The following is a 20,614-nucleotide window of genomic DNA, read 5'->3' as shown; positions in this document are numbered from 1 at the left end:
TTCTGATCCAGAAGCCATAGACAATGTCCAAGCTGGTAATTTTAGTTCCAGTGTCAACCCTTCCGTCATCTCCACATATAACCCTTTGAATCACTCACTCCCCTTATCTAAAAATCAATATAGAGACCAGATCATAGAAGCTATATTGAAAACCAAAACCAAAAAAAGGAAATAAAACTCCATGAGGCCCACCAGGGAGGAGCAGTTAGGCAAAGCCTCAGGGGTGTTGCTGGTGATTGCCCAAATGTGTGTTATAGCACCTCTGCTGCTGATGATTACCTTACTATGTGACAGGACTACCTCTCTGGAAGCTGCCCTTGGAATAAATGTTCTTCCCAGACTGCTGCTCCTTCTGTTTTTCCCTTTTTTGCACCATATCTGATGCTGACTCTTTTGCAACATTGAGGAGGCTAGAACTTCACACCAATAGCAAAGAGGGTTTTGCATCTTTTTACACTTTCTCCAGGTATTCCATTAATTCAGGGCAAATGATGGAGACATTCCAGCACATTGAACTGATAAATCTTGTAACTTTGACTAAGCCTCTATGGCAGTTTTCATCATAAGGTTTGATACAGAAGAAGCAGAAACCAGCTTGTACAGCAATTTTGTTTTTGTCAGGCCTCTGTAGCAACTGCATCAGTGACCATTATGTTTCATTTAAGAGGACTTGGAAATCAGTCATGGACAATAAATAGTTAATGATGCTCAGTAGAAAAGTGGAGGATGTGAAAACATTTTAATCGTTCATGCACCTAGTTTCATTATCAGGTTGATGGATCATAGGGCATTGAAGGGTCAAAGTTTTTTTCAGGGTTGTTGCCGCATTGACAGTATAAGGTTTAGAAGTCTCTAAATAAAGGTTCCAGCATTTTCACAGTCTGACAATCTTGTCAGCATTCCTTGGAAAAAGACCAATTGTTTCTGGAAATTATCATGCAGCACAACTGGTTCCATTAAACATACATTTCCACCAATTAATGGGCCTCACAAAAGTACTGCTGTGTGGACCAAACAGTTTTCTGTAGCATTATCTGTGGTGAGGACACAGTTTATGTGGGCCTTCTTGCCTCATTACTTCTAAGACCTACACAGATCTGTAGTCATTAGTAGGATGACAGGGAAATCTTCATCCTCCACATCATTAACATTTGGTCTAATAAACTCTGAATGGAAGTCAACATGCATTCCTGTTTCATGCAGATCCTTTAACAATCTTCAGAGGTACACAGTCCAAAGAAGAAGGCAGAGAATGCTTAGGCTATGCCATTAGAGATGAACACTGAAAAATATCTTGGGTCCCTCTTTTCTCTGGGAATGTTATAGGTCAAGGGAAATGTTTTTTTCAATTACACAGATGCTAAAACTGGGACATTAATGAACAGCAGTAGATTGAATGCAAAACAGCTTGCATGACTGATGTAAGGATGCATGCCTCATGTGGATAGAGATCCATGAACCCTGGTACCAACAAATGCAAACAGAATGGCACTGGTATTGATGCAACAAATGCCTGCAACAGCTGTGGCATTCATGCCCTGACTCTGGGTATCAAAGCCAACAAGCTCATTAGTTATAAGTATAATGGCACTGAAGTCATAAACACTAATGGCTTATTCCATGGTGTAACTACTGACATTGAGGAGTACAGTGTCAAGATCAACATCAAAAGCCATTTCTTCACAAAGGCCACTGGTATCAATACTGATACCATAAGGGTTGTTGTTTACACTCTCAGAATTAGCTCTGAAAAGCAAAAGGCTGGTGTGGATAATTTGGAGATCCTATGCACAAGGGAAAGAATTACCAAACTACCATGTTCCATCACAGGAATAGCAATAACAAATAGCCAGACTGAGTGCTGACTCTGGTGACTAGTCAAAACCTACAAATATAGACATGAAAGACTTTCTTCTTTTAGAAGTCTATATAGCATAGTACATTGATATAGGAACATGTGACTTAAAACTCTAAACTTGGAAAACAATTTTAGGTATCACATCATGCATCTCTCTAGCTACTGACATCAACATTGGAAGAAATGTTTGGGGAGGCTTACCTTCCATAAAAGTCTTATGAAACTTGGGCCTATTTGACAGCCCTGGGGAGTCCAAGGACAATATTGCTGTTGATGGCTTTAGCAACAAGAGAGGGTTATTAGGTGGGGTGGGCAAATATACATTTTGATAACATATAAAACCTAATGCCTCTAAAGAGATTAATCATAAAGGATTTAGTTATAATCAGCTCTGCTTGAGAGTCATCTATAGTCTTCTAATGGAATACCACTTTTTCAGCAGTATTGACAGTTTATTGTACTAAAATGAGTATGAGAATATTTAAATTCCTCTTTCTCTATCTAATGTAACCTAGGGAACACCAGTCCTCCTGTTTTGCCAGTAGAGCACATTTCTAGCAAATTCTTTTTTTTTCTTTTTCCATGTAATCAAGCAGTGCAGGGCCTCCATGGTAGATGCTGAAGCATCCACTGACCCAGACTGCTACTTGTTAAAAGCTTAGCATGCAAAAGCAGTGAAATACAGCTCCATAGTCCTCTGATAAGAATGACAGATAGTAGAGAGATTTAATGACCACTAGAAGGCTAAACTAGGCAGACCATTTCCCTCACCAAATCACTCTTTCTGGTAGTAATTTAAGTCATTAGTGTTACTACATTACAACAAGGCTATAACTACAAGGTGTTCCATTTCCTGTGTCATCTTTGGACTAGTTCTTGAACACACATTCATCTGCTGACAGTCTATAAAGCACAGATGAGTTGTCCATTCAGCTTCAGTCGAGATGATTATGGATACCCCTGGCAGGCTGCAGAATGAAGTGCCTCTGATAATAATGACAGTCCTGAATATGAAAATGTGAACTCTTCTGAGCTGTCTTTGCACCCCCCCTTTTCTATTCTGATACAAAGAAGTCAGTATTTGACTGCATACTGTCCAAAGACAAGGGTAAAATGAAAGTGCTAGACTGCTTATTCAGCAACCATAGCTCTACTGCAAGAACGTGCCACTAAGAAGAGCATTTTCTGGAAACATACTCATTTGCAGATTCCCTTTCTTATGTTTAGGAACAATATTGGTACATAAGAACAGTACTACACAAGCTATCACAGAGAATAAGATGCTTAATTTGATATACCTTTACAAAGATGCACTTAAAAGTTCTTGCCACCCTTTTAAATCAATTAAAGGTGCTTACCTCAAGTCAGCATATCCATACAGGATAACCTAGGTGTAAATCTGTGTCTAGCTATTCAGCCATCAAGAATAAAGTAGTACTTTGTTTGATCTGTAGTGATGGCTTATTCCATAGGCTAGGAATAGGTAGAGTTACATACATGTCCCTCCAGCAAGTTTTGTTTGTTTGTTGGTGCAAATTTTGGTCCCTAGTGCTGGTGTTTGTAGAGCCACTGGTTTTAGATAAGAAATAGGAGGAGAAATAGGACTGGGTGTTTCATGGCTTAGAAAAGGTAATAGTCATCTCAGAGCAGCCACTAGGCTAGTGTAAATAAGGAGAGTTTGCTAAACTATTTGGATAAATTAAAGGGCATAAGGCCTTTAATTCTTCTTGGTTAGAAATATCTGGGACCTTTCCAGTTGAGTGATATGCTTTGATTTGTACATACCAAACAAAGCTTTATATTCAATGATGGGTTTGATAAGAGAAGAGTACAAATATTATGATGATATCTTTGGATCTTGAATATATTCCCTTGGAAATTATCTGAGCCATACAGAAAGATTTTCCTACTCTGTAGGAAACATGCTGATCAAATTAGTGAGAGTTATGCACCCAGGTCTCTCATGGCAGTGTTTGTCTGAAGAGGAGTACTATTTACAACATAGGAGATAGGAGCAATGTTTTGTGTAATGCTACTATGCTACTTTTTTTTTTTTTTTGTTTAGCTTACCATTTTTCATAAACAATGTCTGTATGCATTCCAGCCCTCCCTGGAGATGATAACAATGTGCATCTGGCATTCTTCAGAAAATTTGGTCAACCACATTTGTAAGACATTGGCTTGGATGTCTACAAACTAACTGCTAGACAGAAAAATATCCAACATTGATCCCTGTTGTACTCCGCCAATTACAATTTTAAGTTCAATGAGGTCACCAGCAGTTCCCACAATTTGGGATTTGCTGGATATCCAATTTGCAATCCAAAATACAATGTCAGAGTCTTTATCAATTTTGCCTAATTGTATAATTTTTTAGTAGTACCACTGTGGGGCAGAGTGTCAAAAGCCTTGGTCAGGTCAGGATAAACAACATGCATAGAGCGACCACTGTCTTTGTTATGAAAGTGAATGTTGATATGAAAAGTTGCTGCCTTAATGACTAATAAGAGAAGAAATACATCTGGATCTTTTAGCAAAGTAAAAGACATTAGGCAGAGTATGTAATTATTCTATGTTGCTTGATCTGGAAGCTTTTTAAAATTCTGTGTTAATGCATGGCATTACAAGCATGTCCAACAATGAGAAGCTTACACAATGGGTGTCCTGTGAAAACTGGTCCAAGCCTCAGATTTCTAAATAAAATGGGAAGAATATTAAATGTAAAACATTAGGATGTCATTTGTCTGAGTTTCTTAGGATTAGAACTAAATAGCCAAAAATAGAGTCCTAAAAAAGAGTGATAAAACAGCATTCTGAACTAGTTTTGTTAGAATGATATCATGCCATATAGCAGGCTATTAGGTAAGCTTTAATATGAGCCCTAAGGGAACGCCTGGTATACCTCATCTATTTATTAGAAGAGGATTGTATACTCCAGATTTTGCTTGCTTTGTTTACATGGTATTATTTGATTAGAGATCCAATAGGAGGAATGGTTAAGTATTGAGACTGCTCCTTCAGAACGGAGTATCTTGGATTGTTTAAGAGATACAGTAATGATCCAGTGAACATGGTCTGAAGCTGATCAGATGGGTACATGCCAGGTTATTAACATAAGAGCAGTGAATTAGAATTAGTTGATTTACATGTGCTTGCTAAGCAAGTAAAACTTAAAGATGACAGGACTTTGAAAAGAACACAGATATGGTAACAAACTTGTTTCATCTTGCTAGTTAAGATAAACACTTTATATTTTTAAACTGTAGTATAGATAATCTAATTTTTTCATGAATTCAAAATTGTACCACATCCTAGATAGACACTTTATCTAAACATGTGGAATTATTCCTGTACTGATATGCTGCTGAAGTCCCATGCATTTTGTATGCTATATATATATATATATATATATATATATATATATATATCTATATATATATATATATGTATATATACATATATATATATATATATATATATATATATATACATATATATATATATATATATATATATATATATATATATATATATATATATATATATATATATATATATATATATATATATATATATATATATATATATATATATATATATATATATATATATATATATATATGGGTCTACTTTGTATAACCGAACTTCCGATTCACAGACACACAATTTACTGACCCCAAACAACCGAAAACACACAACACCGACAAACACCAACAACTCAAAAAACCGAACACCATTACACCGACACAAAAAACGTAAACTACACATTGCACACAATAACATATCCACTAACCTTAACCTAAACCCTAACCCTAACGTCCGACACTACTGCACACTTACCCAACCCACACCCTAACCCTAACTCACTTAACCCACCCCTAAACCTCAACACTGTCACTATCGTACACTTACCCTACCTGCACCCTAACCCTAACTCACTTAACCCACTCTAAAACATTAAGCCCGTCACTATCGCACACTCACTTCACCCGCATACTAACCCTAACACACTTAACCCTTCCCTACACTACACTACATCACTATCACACACTTACCTTACCGGAACCCTAAGTCCGACACTACCGCACACTCACCTTTCCCACACCCTAACCTAAAATCCCTCACTATCGTACACTTACCTGTCCACTCCCCAATCCTAAATCCGTCACTATCGCACACTTACCGGATCGCGCTCACACGTTGCCGTTGTTGGTCTTTCGGTTGTCGGAATATCGCCTTTTCGATCACCTACCTGTTCGGTCGTTCCGTCTCGATCTTCTGGGTGTCGGTGAAGTGGCGGTTCGGTTATTCGAAGTAGACCCATATATATATATATATATATATATATATATATATATATATATATATATATATATATATATATATTACTGTCCTTAAATGTGAACTGAAACATCTAGTAACAATATAGAATCACAGCTAGATACCCTAGCCAGATCTTCAGGCTGACACCTGTCTCAACCCAAAGTAGAAGACGCAAAAAAAACTTTCTAAAGTTGGGGACCAAAAACAACAACAAAAAAAAAAAACTGTCTTTTTCAACTGTAGCTGTAACAAGTCTATTGGTACATTTGTAACAAGGATCTTACTGCACTAACCTGTTAAATGCATGTGTGAATGCATTATTAACATTCATTTAAGGAATGCAGGTACTGCAGTCACACTCCATTCACAACTACAGATCACACCCCTAATAACTGGCACCCTTAGCAGACATCTATTTCACCCAGCTTTAGTTGTAGCTCTGTAGCAATACATAACATTATGGTATGACCAGATGTTTTTGCCTTGTAATTTAAAGCAATGGCTTTCTGGGATATAGACCATAAATATTAATTTACTTAGAGAGCTGCTTGCATAATGATTCATTCAACAAGGTAAGCACTTTCTCATCTTAATGACACTTCTACAGATTTTGTTTGACTGGGTACAGCTTATTGTACCCAATGTATAGAACAATAAGCTTTACCCAATAAATCTAAATCTGGGGAAGCATCATTAAGGCGCAAAAGCCCTTATCTTGTTAAATGAATCACTGATGCAAGTTTTTTAGGCCATGGTTTCCTCTTTTTCATTATATTTTTGCCTTTTCTGTGTACTAGAGTATACCTTAACCATCTACCAGCTGCTTACTATTATTTCTTGGATTTACTTAGTGAGCTACAGATAAATAACTGTGTACTACTATAGGGTTGGTACTCAGCAAACCTGTGCACTAAAGTACTTTGTGACATAAAATAATGTACTCAACGGGGCAATATCTTATATGTGGTCTTAACTACACAGTGCATACACAGTATGCCATCCACACACCTTCCATGCAAAACACTCTTCCACAGGGATCACATGCATTTCATGAACAGTATACCAGCCATGTATAGGCTAGTCCCAATTCATAGGTTCATAGGTTCATAGCTGTTTACGAGGCTAACAACCACAAGGGCCTTTTTAAGTCTAGCCCTGCATCCCACATCTTTGACAAGTTCTGATACCCTTGATAAGTGTAAGCATGGGCCTGGGAGATTAACCATCAGATGAGTTATGGGGATCCAGCTGTAAACAAACAAATGGTATACTGTTTGTGACCACTGACACAGATCTGAGAGGCATATTAGCACTAAATTTAAAAAAAGTCACTGTTATCTCAACTGCAAAAAAAGTACGAAAAACACTTCCAGCAACAAAATTGTCTTTGGTGCAGGCAAACCTGCTATCAGAATCGTACTTGATCTGTGCCCAAGCAGTGATGCTCTTACCATTTGGAGGTTGTACAACAACCAATCTCCTCATTACTATATTATAGTAGTGACCCTGAATCCACTGTCATGCCTAATGGCTGTAAACTTTTTATGAATTACCATCAAGCGTGATGGGAAATCAAGGCATAGCTAAGAAAACATAGTTTATATAAAATATAAACTATGCCATATTACTTAGCTTTTCCCTGCTTTGTTATGCTGAAGTGTCATGCAGCACAGTGTGGTGAAGCAACTGTTTGGCTACACTGAGATTGAGGATGAACTGGTCACAGCAGCACTTCTGTGCATACTTCATAAAGAATAAAGCTGCTTTGTACACCACCATTAAACACCATAATCCATATATGTAAGCACGATCCTGAACTTGTACACCTCTGCACACTGTTTCTGAATACCAGAACCCAAATTTAAGAAGCTGGCTAAATCAAGCTGTAACAGTTTGTTTTTAAAGAATGCTTATGTCTGATACTTATAGCTACACATCATGAAAATTCAATATATGGAAAAAAATCTCTCTGTAGGATGTAGGTTGGTTATATTTCATCTCTGTAACCAGGAATCCATTGTAACAGATAATGAAGTTGCATGCAGTGTTCCTATGCTTTTATGAGTGACAATAAAGGACAAATATGTGTAATCTCACAGTCCTACTTACCTTAGACTTGTTGAATTTACAGTGTTGCTTATTTGGGAATCATCAAGAGTGCAGAGGTACTGCCCACCAATTGCATTCAATGCAAGATTATCTAGCTGACCTCCCAGCTGCAAAAATCTTGTTAGAATTTGCTTGGCCTGGAAAAGATAATGTAATATTTTAAAGAAGAAAAAATAAAACATTAGTTATGTACATCTGGTAATTTCCTAAGACAGCATTTTTTTAAAAAAAGATCACCAGACAATATTTTTAGAATGCTGGGCAATTCAGGGTAAGTAACTAGCTTCCCCTTAGAGTTAAACATTCATGTAAAGCATTTCAAAAATCTTTACATCTAACTACTTGCATAAACAAAGACATTATAGGTAAGCATTTTGTCTTTTAAAAACTGCAGCTCATAGTCCATTGACCCTTCTATTAGACACATAAACCTACAAATAATACTTCTGACTCATTAGTTCTGCAACCACTTATATATACTTTTAATGGGCTTGTGCAAAAAGCAAGCTCAAAATCTTTGCAAACATATTTAAATCCTGGCAATACCTTATACCTTCTCCCCATTACAGTTTACGATAGCATCATTTAAGCAGGTTCTCAAGCTACAAACTGAACTACAGAACTGCAGTGTTGATCAACTCCCATCTAAATATAGAAAAATAAAAGTATTTTCAGTGTCCTTGCAAGATACTTCCATCATTTACATTTAACTTTTTCAAGGAATGGGCAAAACACTCTTTTAATGATTTCAAACCAGTCTCTTTAGTCAAACTTTCTTCTTAGAAGTCCAGAGAATCAGCCTGATGGCTCCTCCTTGTTGCACCAAATTAGTCATTCGTTTCTCAGTTGTAGTAATAGCCAGGACTCACTAGTCCTGGCAATAGTCTTCTAGATCATTTGTTCCCCAGCTGAAATACTTTATGAACCCAATCATTCTTTTTGAAAGTGTAAGCCTGGTGCTAGGGAGAGGCCTATCCTGTAGATCCTGTGGATTATCCTAACACCCTTCTTCAGTGGCTTGCATGCTGGACTGTAGGCTACCTCTAGGAGGTGAATGCATGCTATCTCATACACAGTGGGGCTACTGGCCAAGTGATGCACAGTTTTCAGCAAGTGCACATTTCGGATATTTGCTGCAGGTTATTCATCACAAATCCTGCATGAGCTGTCAATGCAGCAAGCCAATGTAACACCATCCATACCGGATGGGTCAGCTGGTATTACATACATCCAAGTTGTCTAAGTTATTCTTAAAAATATCTAAACTAGTGCTTGTTTTAATGTAATTTGGTAGTCTATTCCATACATCAGCTACTCTACAAGAGAGCCAATTAGTACATCTCTCATTCCTATAGAATCATCTACATAGGTTGTCCAATAGTTTGCTGCTACTTTTTGATAACCCAAAACATTCCCAGTTCTCTCTAAATGCCCTATATATCAGAATAAGATCTCCTCTTTAATATCTCTATTTGACACAGTGCAAATTCAGACATTTTAGTCTTTATAATAACTTAAAATTTTCACATCCATGGATACAATGGTATATTTGCAGTGAATTCATTCTAATTTACTCTTGTTTGTTGTTTCATAAGGTTTCCATATTGTTATTCCATTCTCTAGTTTGGGTCTAATATAATTTACAAACAATGATTTTATCATTTCTGATTTCCTAGACTTTATAAATATTTTATATCACCTATAGCTATCATAAAGCAATTGGTTGATATGATTAGATAAAACTCAAAGCTGGATCTAGCAATATACCCCGGTCCTAAAATGAATCTACAGTTCCAATCACTGTGTGCTGTATTAAATATTAAACAATTTAGTTTATGTCTCCAAAATCTCATATGTTCAGTTTTTGATGTATTTAGCAGCATATTATTCTCTTGTGGCCATAAGGTCAAATTAATCAAGTTCTTTTGCATTCATGCCCTATCTGTAGCACAAGTGATCAGTTCACCTATTTTCAAGTCACATGTATCCAGACTGTAGAACATCTCATAAGAAAAAGATAGATCTGAAAGATACAGTCTAAACAAGCAGTGGTCTAGGACGGAACCCTGTGAGACAGCCTGACTGTAATCTAGAATGTCACCTGTCCAATTGCTCTATGACAAAACCATGACCTATTTGCAAGCCACACAGCTATCCATATTATCAAGATTACAGTGATACCTAGGTCTAATTTTTTAAGCAGTGTTTTGTCTACAACCCTATCAAAGGCTGAAGTTAAATCTATATAAATTATATCACATTTCAATTTTTCATTTACAGCTGTTATGATTTTGTTACAAAACATCATGTTACAGGTAGTTACAGCTCTGTTTTTAACATATGTATACTGATACATGTCCAAACCTTTCCATTTCTGAGAATGCTTTATCCAAAATAAACTTCTCCATTATTTTTCCACATCATGAAAGTAAAATTATGGGACTGTATGACTCTGGGTTTGTCCTGTTCCCCTTTCCCTTAAAGATGGGTTTAACAAGTGCACATTTCCAATGTTGAGGAAATCTGCCCATACTTAAATGACCTATGGAATAACAGATAAAATGGTGCTATTACGTTCATGCTGATGTGTTCTCAGGACATTATTACTAATTTTGTTTTTTCCTGTACTTTGTTTAAGTCCAGATTGCATAGTTCTTTTTAAATATAATCTAATTTAATTTCAGTATCCGAAATTACCAAGATGTTACTAGGACAGTTTATCACTCATGTTGTGGAGCCAAACTGTTTTGCATAAGATTTTTTAAATATACTGGTGTTAGACTTTTACTCCCATCATACATCACCTGGTCCCTCCATGGGTCATCTTTGGTGCACTCTGGGTATTATCCCTCTCCGTCATGGGAGATCATTGTCCATTCACATCTTCCAAGCTGCTCATCACAATACTTACTCTAAGCTCAGATCAAGCTTGGTTTTAGAAGTGGGCATTCAATAAATACCATGTTAATTAAATTAACTGACATTACACTGACAATGATGGCAGAATGTCATGCTACTGCAGTAACCTTCTTAGGTTTGGTAAAGGCTTCTGACTGACTAAATATCACACAAACATGCAAGAAGCTTGAACCCTTGGTTTTTAGATTTGATTCCATACCCTAGATATAAATCTATATATCAGAATAAAATTTTTGAGTTGTATGTTAAATTGTATTCGCTTTCTCCCAAAACAGTTGGCACTTAGGACTGCCAATTGGACTGTAGTAGGATCTTTCATAATCTACACATCCCTTATATGATGGCAACTTATGTGACTCATCCAACCACATCATTATTACTAAATCTTCTCCTTAATTTGATCCTTAAAAAATCCTTTATTACAGCCAAAAACTTTTCTCAAACTGCCTCATTTTGACGAACAAAACCAAAGCCATATTGTATGTTAATCCCTTTGTAGGCACAAATTACTCTGCATTGCTACATATAATCATCAAGGAAGATACTGCACTGTTTGTGACTGCAAAAGCAAAATAGTTGAGTTTCTATCAGGATTAAACACGTTCTCTGAATATGTTTCACAACAAAGTTAAGCAGCAATGTGGCTTGCAGCATAGAAACAAGTCTGAAAAAAAATTAAGACATATTGTGGTTAAATCCACACTTGTCCTCCTTTTGTACCTTGAAAGGTGTGGTTTTTAATGCACTAAACAAAGGGAAACTTCATAAAACGAAGGGTATCAGTCTTGCACTGTTCTGATAATTTTTTTATAGCCTCACTACCTCAAAAGTCTCACCACTATATTCCTGCATCTGTTGCGAGCTAGGTAAATTGAACAAGTGCAAGTTATCTGCAGCTAAATGAGATCCACATGCCACTTTACAGTTACTGTCAGCAGCTGGCCTGCACTATCTGATGTACAGATCGGACAAATGAGATTATCAGGAATACTTCAGCTGTGGAAACTGCTGGCAATAATTGGCATTCCATCAGAAAAAAAAATACAACAGCAGCAAGACTATCTCAATCACCCAATACATTTGATAATGAATGAGAACTTTACCACCTTAGCAGATGTAAATATATAGGTGCAACCAAATTTTATGTGGGACTGGAGCACCAGTGCTTTGTACATAGGGCACATGTAGATCAGGCAGCAAATTCACAGTCAGAACTAGCAGTTAACTTTTCAAGAGAAATACATGATATATAATGAAAATAAAGTATATACATAATGATTACACAAAAAATGCATATTGAACTAGTACAAGGTATTTCAGAAGACTATTTTGTGGCACAGCCCAACTGCTATCAACAACAGCTATCTATAGTTGGTCAATATTATGAACAATCTACCATAGCTGTTAAAAAATCAGTTCATACATTGATTTTTTTTTTCCAAATAAGATTCTATAAGTTTAAACATTACATTATAATTCTACAAGCTGACAGAGCGGACTATCCAAATTGTTAGATAACACTGACCTATAGTAATGAAATCTACATAATTAAAGACAAAAACTCTAAATTATCAAATTTATGACTGAATGGTAAAGTGTCCCACTAGTGCTACTGTGATTGTATAGAAAGATTTGTGAAAACAGCACTTGGTTATACTGTATACCTACAGCTTTTGTATATCAAAGTACAATAACTTCAGCCATCAACTGTGAGCATACCACAATGTAGGACTGGTCTGTAGATATTTTTCAGGCTCACATAAAAATATGTATATAAGCCGAACATAAACATTAATACACATCAATGTCTACAGCAATTTTTCAAAACAATGGTTAATAATAAACAAGAGCTGTTAGACTAATTAAAATGAAGCAACTGATGAAGACTGGAAAATCATGAACAGTCACATGTCACAAAAATCCTAAAAAAGCATATGGGTAGGGGGTAAGGAAATTAGGCAATCAATTTTTTTGCCATAGAGCTAATTATAGGACATATATTTGTCTACGGTTGATGAATAGAATGCTAGCAAGTCATAGATAGTAAGGCTTGTGAGTGTAGCAGCCCAGGATTGCAAATGAACATTGAAAAGGTTTAGCTACATGGCAGATATGTTTCTACAGTACTTCGCAAGAAATATTCTAGTGGTAGCTGGAAGTTAACTAATGCAAAAGCACTGTAATACAAAGAACAGCTTTATGCTTGATTCCCAATGTTACAGAAGACCACATCTAAATAAATGAGAAATGTGACAAGAGTATGATGGGTAGTGTTTGCGATTGCCACTGGACTTGTAGTCGAGAGTACACTATGTTAATGGGAACTATCATAAAAAACTAATAACTAATAACTAATAACTAATTTTCATGCAAAGTAGAGATCCCCAGAGATGAGTAAGTACTTCATTGTGCTTATCTACATAATCAGGGGCAGAATCTGCAGAACATGACTTGTAGTTTTCTAGAATATGGGAGGAAGTAGAATTAGTAGACAGAGATGCAAAAATTGCATGTAGGTATAAAACTATGGTGCTTCTAAAATGCAGTTTAGAGATTACATTAATTTGTCATGTATCAGAAGATTTATTTTAGGATTTCCAGCAAAATTAGCAAGACTGAATGATAAAGTTAGCAGAATTTGATGCATATGAGGGTATTTCCAGTGAACAGATTTTGGGATCTTAAAGTGACCTTTTAAGATGGTTATAGAGGAGAAGTTGCTTTTCCTCATACTTTTTGAAGGAGATATGTGAATTTCAAAATGTCTCTTGTGTGTCATTTGCACCTGTGTCACAGATCTGTCTACAAAATTATGCGGATAGCCTCACAAAGGAATATTAACCCCAGTCTAGAAAGGATTTCTCTATCATGCTGTCCTTTTGCCATGACTTAAGAAAAACTGGGGACACTTGACGCACCATCCAGCTGCTAGATGGATAACTCCATGAAGAAAGTATTTTGCTCCTGCCCTGAAATGGGTGATTTTGATTCTAATCATTTATATAAGATTTACCTAATGATGAACTTCCCATTTGTATGTAACATTCTTAAGGAAATGCGCACTCGAGGGATAACTTTTTTCAATTACCCATTTTAGTGTGTTTTTTTGAAGCAAGACGTTGTACTGAAATAATCTAAAGAATGTCTTGACTAACATCCTCATAGTCAGCAATCAACCTTATTTGGATCGAGTCACACTTGATCGCTCTTCTGCCTTTGCTCCATTCGATCATGCCATCATATTGGATCAGTCTATCACTATGGCTTCATTAGTACCTTCCAAAATTGGCTTTCTTTCCTACCTGTCCATGTCATACAGAAAGAGATATTTCTGTGGTTAACCACTTGTTAACTATTTTCTCAGATGTGATGTTCCACAGGACTCAGTCATCAGTAGTTTACTTTTCCCCATATACAGTTTTCCTTTGGGGGTCATGGTCTGATTGCTATTCTGATGAAATACTGATCTATCTGTCATTTCTTCAACAGTCCATGTTAGTCACTGACAAACTGTAGAAGAAATGTATCCATGGCTGGGTGATCAACAATTGGTTAAAACTGAACATATTCACATGGTCATGTATACCATTCTAAGGGAATGGGTTATTTTCCACAAGTATCACATGCTGTGGAACAATATTACAACTAATATTAAAGGTGTATAACTTGAAGGTGATTATTAACAGCGACCTTATATTGATGGACCAGATTTCAGTAGTTGGTAAGTCTTTCCTGATAACATCTCAGGAATATTGCCCTTTAAACACATAGTCTCTTCTGTATATCTCCTGATCATGGCACATATCATGGGTTTCTTGTACCTGCACTATCTGACGGAGTCATGAGTACTGAATTTGAATGGACACTTACAGCTAATGCAGAATTCCACAGCTCTTTTATTCACCAGGATATTTGGATACCAATAAAACATCTTTTGCTGGTTCTGTGTGTCCTTCACTGGCTTCTCACCAAGCAATATGTAATTTGAAAAATTCTTATTCTTGTCATCTTGGGTACTCCTCATCTTCAGGATTTGCTAGTCTGGTATTTGTTTCCTCTCTCCCTGTATACTCCTCTCAGGGCTCCTGGTTGCCTTTTTTGGGAGGAGTTGATTCAAATATGTAGGTAACCATGATTTCGTTATCAAAGCCTATGCACTTGGAATTTACTGCCTGGCTGGCAATGAGTACCTTTAAACAACCACTAGAGACATACCTTTTTTTTACCATGAGCTGGCATTTAATTAACAACAGTTTTAATATCTTTCCAATTCCTATTCCTGCATTAATCGCATTAGCTACGCTTTTACTGCTTTAGTCATTGTCTCTGTTTGTACATGTTCCAATTTTATCTATTACAACTGTTTTGTTTTCTTTCCTGATGCTTGATATTACTCTATATTGCTTAGTGTTAAGTAGATATGTACACCTGAACTTGAACTTCTAATGTGGACAGGTGAGGAGGTTGAGAATGGTACACTAGGAAGGTATGGAGCTGCGAATGTGAGTGCAATTGCTAAATTTACAGAAGCCCCATTCCCCCTCCATTTAGAGAAGAATCTAACTTATTTTTATCAGCCTTAGCTGTTGTCTGATCCCAAATAAACCGGTTGGTAATATTTTGAAGGTTCTGCATCCAGTGATAGAATGGAGGAGTGGGATTATAACTAAGAATATAATGAGGTGATAGTCAGCAGATCAATCTAAGCATTTCAGATTTGCTTAGAGGGGCAAATGCAAGCATCTTAAGATGGGGTGGATCTAGCACTAGGTGTCATAGGAAGTTGCCTAGGGCCCCATGCTGGGGGGGGGGGGTCCACAACATTAAAGTATTACTTTTTAAAAAAAGAAAGATTTCTTACTTTTCTGAGCAGCCACCTACTGTTCAGGCAATGAAAGAGGACTAATCATGAGCATGAGATTTCAAAGCAGAATGAGAAGTAAAACTCTATTCAGAAAAACAAAGAATAGTTTGTTAAAATAGCCATCAAGAGACCTTCATACTGAAAAGAAAGCTTGCATGCATATGCTGTATGCAGTTGAAGTAATAGTTCAGTAGTTCAACAGTTCTGGCAGACTGTGTGATGGCCAAAAGGCCCTTCAGAAAGCAAACTCAAGCACTATAGAGTAAACTAGCGGACCCATCTGGGAATTAAGAGATGACTTAAAACAAGACAATGATCTATTTTCTCTTTCAGACAATGGCAGTTTGTTCCAGTATTAAGCAATTGAGTATGAAATGGTATTAGTCTTGCTATAGATTCTGTCATTTTTGTTTATGGATAATATGCCTTTCTGTGTGCCCACAGGAATCATCTTGACTAGCCACAAATGGTTCCCTGGTTACATATATATTTTTTTTCGTCCAGGATGTACTATATTATTGTCTATATTGTTGTATATATACATCATTGCTGACTAGGTGCAAAATGCCTTTGTATTTACAATCATTGCAGGTCCAGAGGAGCTGATCACATCCTAACACTTCTGAGAAAATGTAACTATTCCACTGTTTGGGGGCGTTTAGCTGGAATAAGCTACGTGAAAAGTAAAAGCTATTTAAGATTCTATTATGGGATATTATCTAACATGGTTTGCTTCTTATATGTATTCATAGCCCAAACTTCTAATTATCAGATCACCAAAACAGGAAGATTTATATTCATACTTACATTCTTTGCATAAATACTTTCATTTTTTTCTTTGAAAATAAATTATCTAATTTTCATTGATGCTCAGTCTTTAAAAGAAAAATTATGTTTTTCTAAATATTTCACTGTTGAACATTTGCAATACCTTAAGAAATTCCTGCCTACCTGCATCACTTAATGTAACCTTAAAGTTGCAACTATATACATACATAAACGTTGTAGTAGCAATTAAAGCACTGTCTAATTAAGAAAGAACAATACTGCAGTTTACTACTAAACAATATTCAGCAAAACAAAGAAAGTAATATTAAATTTTACCTTGTCATTATCCCAAACAGGATCAGCAGGATTCAGTAGTGACTGCAATGTATCGAGTGTAGTAATATTAAAAGCAGAAAGCTCTGCTGCAGTGTAAGTGCGGGCGAGTGATCGAAGGAGCTGGATTTGACTTTCTGGTATTCCTGTGGGGTAAGCCTATAAAGAAATTATAATATTAAAATATAATATGCCAGATGTAATCAAAACTAGAAAACCTGCATTAACAGTGCCAGATGATGGCTTACACAGGAAATGGACCACAGCAAAAGTAGTTGAAGATATGAGAGTAACAACATAAGGAGCTATCGGCCAGAAAAGTGAAAATGAAACCAGAAAGCACTTTGTGAGATTTGTTGGGGGGGGGGGGGTTAGAGGTGTATGTGAGCATGATGCCTGCAAGCTAGATGTAAAAAAGGATGTCAATTATTCCACACCACTGTATGTTTCAAGAAAAGCATACAGCGGTGATTTGGTATCAAAACAAAGACCAAAAATTGATAACAGAAAAAGTCAGTTGTGTAAGTCGTACTTACCCATAATAGTGGATGTTCTAATTTTTTCACTGCTGTAGGAGCATTTGGCTAATGTCCTGCCAATGACACATAACTGGCCAGCTTGCCAAAACTCTAACGCCCCTCTCTCTCACTCACTCTGGCTGCTGATAGGCTGCACCCATTTTGGAACAATGTATATCAGCAACAAGAGTGAGGTAAAGCCTCAGGACTTTACTGCTCCGAGAACGGAAAATGCATCCTGATCCAACAACAAAAATCAATAATAACAATAAAAATCATCCAAACAGAGCGACAACAATTAACAACGGTAAAAAAGGAAGGTTTGTCCCACCTCAACTATTTACAAATGGGGATAGTGGGTAGATGTGGCTACTGCAGCAGTAAAGAAATTTAAACGTCTACTTTTATGAGTATGGGGTACTTATACAACTATACTATGTCCTTCATTCTCGCTGCTGCAGTAGTCATGAGTAGATTCCCAATGTTTATTCTACCTGAGAGGAGGAAGGACAACGGTCCAAGTGCCCCTGAAGAATGGTCCTCATAAAGCCTGTCCTGGCCCTAGAGAAGGAATCCAGTTTGTAGCGCTTTGTGAAAGTAATAAACAAAAAAACACTGTGAAGAGGACAAAACCGCACCGGACAGCCGAGATGTTCTATCAGATTTATTGTAAGGTTAAACGTTTGAACAATCACCACATTTTTCATCAAAAACTGTAAGACTTCATCAGACACGAACAAATTGCAATTAACACATATATATATATATATATATATATATATATATATATATATACTGACAAACCTTTTAAACTAGACAATAAAAAGCTATACAAAACAATCCTCATGAATATTAAAGGTCATTTGCAATTCATGGTTAAATGTTTTATATATAATTAAAAATAATAAAATGGTTTTATTAAATGTTTTTAATGCATTATACATCTCAATACATATTAACATATACGTTATATATGGATGTTACATAAATTAATTAAAATTATTGACAGGTCATTCAGATTTGCATGCTTTTGGTTTTAAATTAATTTTATTAATATTCATGAGGATTGTTTTGTATAGCTTTTTATTGGCTAGTTTAAAAGGTTTGTCAGCATATATATATATATATATGTGTTAATTGCAATTTGTTCGTGTCTGATGAAGTCTTACAGATTTTGATGAAAAATGTGGTGATTGTTCAAACGTTTAACCTTACAATAAATCTGATAGAACATCTTGGCTGTCCGGTGCGGTTTTGTCCTCTTCACAGTGTTTTTTTGTTTATTGGTCTAATTTGCACTGTGCCTCATGCTTTGAGGCTTTGTGAAAGTACAGACAAAGGACAAAGTTACTCCCTATAGAATACTTCTAGAGTACACCCCTTTCCATTATGCCATTGAAGAGGACAAACCCTTGGTAAAATGTGTCTTAACATTGCCTGGAACAGTTATACCATGGTAGGAAAAGCAAAAAACAATAGCAGAGGACATCCATCTGGATATAGTTTGTTTAGACAGAAGTTTTTTTTTTCTTTGTACCAGCATAGGGAACAAACACTTGTTCAGCTTTCCTAAAGGACTTGGTTCTGACAAGGTAGTACCTGAGCTGCCTGTGCACATACAAGGCATGTAGAATGTGCTCTCCCTTGTTTTTCTCTCCAGGAAGAAAGCTAAGAGGTTGTTGGCTTGATTCAAGGAAAACTCAGAAGTAACTTTAGTAAAGCATGAATGAAGGATTAGTGTGTAATGTGACCCTATCCCTGCAGAAAACCAGATATGGTTCTCCCACCATGAGAGTTTGCAGCTCAGATACTCACCTTGCAGATATCAAAACAAGTAAAACAGTGTTCCATGTAATAAACTGCAAGTCAGCCTGAGAGGCTGGTTCAAAGGGAATTAAAGTCAGTTTTTTCTAGAACAAAATTGAGATTCCAAGGAGGAGAAATTTGCTTGCAAGGGGGTCTCATGTGCAACACTCCTTTCAGAAACTAATACATATGTGTGTGTGTGTGTGTGTGTGTGTGTGTGTGTGTGTGTGTGTGTGTGTGTGTGTGTGTGTGTGTGTGTGTGTGTGTGTGTTGGGTCCAAGTATTTTTTGGTACCACTGGATTTTTTTCTCCCATGTTTAATCTGACAAATGGTATCATGAGGATAGCAGATGCCATGAGCCCTAGAATACTGAGAAATTTGTTTGCATTAGCCTGCTTCTCAATCCTTTAGAGGGGTCAGCAGGGTTGATAAAATGGTTAAGGTGTTTACCTCACAGACACTCACCTTTGAAAGGGAAATTGGCTAGTCATAAAATGGCTCATTAGGGCAGCTTGTCTAATACTTAACTATGAGTCTCTTGTGAAAAAATCAGAAAGATTTGCTGGTAAGTTATCATCTTTTCTTTTGGAGAGATGACCTTTTGCATGAGTGTACCTATCAGACACCACAAAAAGATAATTTCATGAGAGGATGTGAGACAAGACTTTTGTAGGTTTAAGTAAAATCCCAGATGTGGCAGAAGGTTGGACACTTTTTTCTCAAGGACTCCAAAGATCTGGAAGAAGACTCTGCAGAACTAAGGAAGTCATCTACATAAGGAACAATGAGGATGCCCTGCAATCTGCAGTGAGCCACCACTGAGGCAAGGCACTTTGTGAATACTTGAGATGCAGTGAAGAGCCCAAAGGGTGGTGCCAGATATAACAAACCTTAGGTAGATCCTGAAACTGTGAGCATTGGGTATTTGATGGTAAGCATCCTTGAGATCCATAACACAATGTGGTGCAAGCATTGACTGACGGTTCAACATTTTGAATTTTGAAACTTTCACATGAAGGTCAGTGAACAGCATACTTGATTACTAACACTGTAAGCACAGTAATACCTGGAGACAGTAAATATTCACTTGTAAGTACCAACCACACTTTTCTTCC

At 36.6% G+C, this 20,614-nt stretch overlaps 1 protein-coding gene across 1 annotated transcript in view; it reads right to left on the bottom strand.

The window, feature by feature from the left end:
• Nucleotides 1–20,614, bottom strand: part of LOC122816734 (mesothelin-like) — a 464,103-nt gene that overhangs the window by 110,079 nt on the left and 333,410 nt on the right. The window contains exons 14-15 of the mRNA XM_044089728.1: nucleotides 17,178–17,333; nucleotides 8,291–8,427 (exon numbers count right to left, since the gene is read on the bottom strand). Of these exons, the coding sequence (XP_043945663.1) occupies nucleotides 8,291–8,427; nucleotides 17,178–17,333 (293 nt within the window). The remainder of the gene's footprint in view (nucleotides 1–8,290; nucleotides 8,428–17,177; nucleotides 17,334–20,614) is intronic.

This window comes from Protopterus annectens, chromosome 12.part0 (genome assembly GCF_019279795.1).
Source record: "Protopterus annectens isolate FY-2018-M chromosome 12.part0, PAN1.0, whole genome shotgun sequence".
Lineage (NCBI taxonomy): Eukaryota > Metazoa > Chordata > Ceratodontiformes > Protopteridae > Protopterus > Protopterus annectens.
The sequence above is the reverse complement of the archived record's forward strand: the minus strand, read 5'-3'. Positions and strand labels throughout refer to the sequence as shown.